Source organism: Branchiostoma floridae, chromosome 14 (genome assembly GCF_000003815.2).
Source record: "Branchiostoma floridae strain S238N-H82 chromosome 14, Bfl_VNyyK, whole genome shotgun sequence".
Lineage (NCBI taxonomy): Eukaryota > Metazoa > Chordata > Leptocardii > Amphioxiformes > Branchiostomatidae > Branchiostoma > Branchiostoma floridae.
This window is the reverse complement of record NC_049992.1, coordinates 9219201-9222659: the sequence shown is the minus strand read 5'-3', so window position 1 is coordinate 9222659 and position 3459 is coordinate 9219201. Positions and strand designations below refer to the sequence as shown.

At 49.0% G+C, this 3459-nt stretch overlaps 2 protein-coding genes across 2 annotated transcripts in view; one reads left to right on the top strand and one right to left on the bottom strand.

Moving 5' to 3' along the window:
* Nucleotides 1–3459, top strand: part of LOC118431118 (transcription factor HES-1-B-like) — a 47484-nt gene that overhangs the window by 32351 nt on the left and 11674 nt on the right. The gene's annotated exons all lie outside the window — the stretch shown is intronic.
* On the bottom strand, nt 128–1478 carry LOC118431117 (transcription factor HES-4-like). Its single transcript, XM_035842232.1, has 3 exons — nt 1304–1478; nt 1000–1095; nt 128–869 (listed from the first exon to the last, which is right to left on the bottom strand). Exons 1-3 carry the CDS (start codon nt 1346–1348, stop codon nt 150–152), a joined length of 861 nt encoding a protein of 286 aa, XP_035698125.1. The 5' UTR covers nt 1349–1478; the 3' UTR covers nt 128–149.

The following is a 3459-nucleotide window of genomic DNA, read 5'->3' as shown; positions in this document are numbered from 1 at the left end:
CAAACTTGGCGAGCCCACGGAACGTGTGGCATCAATTTCAGTATCATTCTTACATTTACAACAACATAAACGTATGTAAGCCGAGCAAACGTTGTTTTTTTCTTACATTGGAAATATCACTCGACTTAAGTTTGTAGGGATTTGTACTACTACCAGGGTCTCCACATTTTCTCGGACTCGACGATGACATGTCCCGGACAGTGTGCGGTGTTCTGGGCGGGGGTGACGAGCTTTTCTCCCGAGGACACGTTGCCAGTTTCGACGCCTCTGTTCTGCGGTGCAGGAGACTGTGGCGCTACGGTAGACCCGTGTCTGTACAGTTGTGTGGCAGGCTGGGTTAAGAGCGTGGCGTTCGCGTACACGGGAATGACATGACTGGGGACCTGTCCTCCCGGGAAGGCCTGGCTAGGCAGCAGTACCACCACCGGCTCCCCGCCCGACACCGGCCCCGGTACCACGGGGATCCCCCCGTACATCGTGGACTGGAGACCCGCTCCCGGGCACGGAGTCAGCTGGACCTTCGGGCTGACTACGGGGATGGCCCCGGCTACAGACATGGTGGGCGCCGCGGTGGGCTGGACCGGCGCGGCGGGAGTCGGCGTGGACGGACCGGGGTCCCCCTCGACATCCTCCACGGTCTGACACAGTCCGGCCAAGTGGCTGAGTAACCTCTGTCGGACTGGAGGGTCCATGCCTTCGGTGAAGCGGGAGACCTCGGCCGTACAGTGGTTAAACCCTGCCCGGTACCTGGCGTGAGTACCTGGGTCTGTACTGGCGCTGACGGTCAGCTGGTGTCTTTGTATGTCGCGGAGATACCTCACAGCCATCTCTAGGATGTCGGCCTTCTCCAGCTTGTTTTGGCGGGAACTCTGTAAAGTAAAAAAAGACCGTAAGCACATGATGCCTTGAACATACCGCCTCATAAACGTTGCAGCAAATCATCCTCACAAAATCCTCAAAGGTAGAAGACATTATATATGTATATACACATGTACTTACGTCTTTCTTAAGGGCGTCCAGAATTAAAGTCTTCAGTTGGTTCAGACTTTCGTTGATCCTAGCCCGGCGTCTTTTCTCCATGATTGGCTTGGAGGACTGTCAATAAGAAAAACAACAAAACAAAGAACACAATCAGCATACGCACGACTGTCGTCGGATCAAAACTCTAGAGAGTGCTCACGCCATGTCGGCACGCGACGGACTTGTGGCGGGTACGTGTAAATCTATGCTGTGAAAATTGAACCCAAAATATACAGTAAATGTCTCAACGCTTATAAAAAAAGTTTATAAGGCTTCAAGCTACCTTGCGTCTCTCACAAGACATGGTGGTATCTTTTTCCTTCGGCATACTGAACGCGGTTGTGCGAGCGCGTCGGGTTTGGCGCTGTCCTTTCAAGAAGCAAGTGTTGTTTGTCGTCTTGACGTCTGCGAGCGAGTGTAGGAAAGAGGCGCGGGTGCCAAATCTTTACCTGAGTGTGCTGTCGTCAGGTCTGAAACATTCTTACACTCTAAACCAATCACGTTATGTTGAGATGCTGAGAAAGGTTGCCTATTGGTTGGTGCATCACTGCACTTTTCGGCTTTGAGTGTTGTGATTGGCTAGTGCGTGTGTTCAGGGCGCGGGGCCTGTGTAGAGGGCAGTGTGCCACACGACCCTGGGAAGAGGACACAAAACGCGTGCCGCGCCCACGGTCTGTAGTCTGTGGTAGACTCCCTTGCAGTGTTCGGAACTGTGCTGTTTTTTTTTGGGGGGGGGGGGGGGGGTTGGTCCGCGATTATCAACGTTGGCTATGTTCTCTGGAAAGGGAGTTTGCCGAGGAAGGGAGTTTGCTGTGGAATGGAGTTTGCCGTGGTAGTTCGGACTGGGCAAAGACGGCAAACTCCCTTTCACACAGCAAACTCCATTCCCCTGCAAACCTCCTCATGGCGTAACACAGCAGGTTAATAGTACAAGCTGTTTATCAGGACAGATTTGATTTATCCACTCACAACGGGAACGATCCCTCTCTTTTTCATGAGTGTGGTGGGTTCTTTTACGTGCTCAAGTCAAGGCTTGGCTATCCTCAAACACCAAAGAGTGCCATTTTAACTTAAGTCCCATCCCAAGGAATTAAATCGAAGCTAGCTACTTCTATGTGTTTCTAGGCTCCATAGAGACATGGGTGTCTACTGTTGCCCCAAACTCCAGAGCTTCATAGTTGTCCTGCTAGTGAGGAAGAGAGCATAGGAACTACCACGAGAGCGAGGCTGCGAAAGTGTTACCCTTTTCAGCCTTATCTGCACTAGCGACACCTTGCGTTTCATTTCAGTTCTGCACCTACATCATGCAAGACTGAATCATCCTGTTTTTTACATCGCTCAACTCTCAGAAAACTGATGTATGGTATAAATTTAACCTCCTGAGCCGGCAAAACTTACTAGTACTCACCCTTTTACAGTTTGCTATAGGATTCCTATGTATATAAAGGATGTTAACCACAAAAGGATTGCATACTAACACAAATGTACCATATACGCTCGTATTAGGTGAGTTTTGTTGACCTAGTGTGTATATCGTGTTCAATATCATATTGTAGGAATGGGATGGGCACAGCATACAATTCACACCCACCCCTATGTTTGTTTCAAATACCACACATTTTGATATCCGCCCACTCTTTGCTGTTATGTGAGAAATATGCAACTGTTACCAAACCACTTCTGAAGAATGAGTCATGCTTCTACATACATTACCAGAGGGGAGATTGGGGTATATGACCTATTATGTCATACCTGGGCCGCGATAACGTTCGATACAGGCGTTCCGGACCGTGTGATAAAAAGCCGTACCACACAGACTTCGAAGTTGTATCACACAGGCTTCCATCGAATATTTCGAACATACTTTGTGCACTCCAGTGTGGCGCAGTCGAAAACTCGAATACCTGATTCGAACATTGGTAACGTTACATTGCTGTTGTAACAATGTTTGTTCGAGGGTACCGAATTTTCTCAACTTCTGACGCATTTTGCATCGAAACACGTGTTTTCTCAGGTGGGTATGACATAAATGAAATACAACACGGTGTATTCCGCATCACCCTCGGTCCCAGCCCTCCCGCGGGTCGGATCACCCTCCGGCCTTCGGGTGCTCGGGTGATACGGAATACACCTTGTTGTATTCTATATTGTATAACCGTTGATTCCGTCTGATGTCATCAAAACTGCATCCTAATATCTGCATGTTTTTAAACAAGACAAAAACTGTACTCTCCTTGCAACATCACAGAGCCTATGCAAGTAATTGCAGAAAAAGTTAACCTCCAAGCAAAGCAGATCCTACGGTGGTACTCTATATAACGTCCTTGATAATATCAAAGCTGGCCAAGGAGTGTAGCCGGCCAAAAAGTGTCCACTTGCCCCCGATAGCACATAGACATAATACTCATCCAAGCAGAGGTTAGGCTCCGGCTGTTTTTT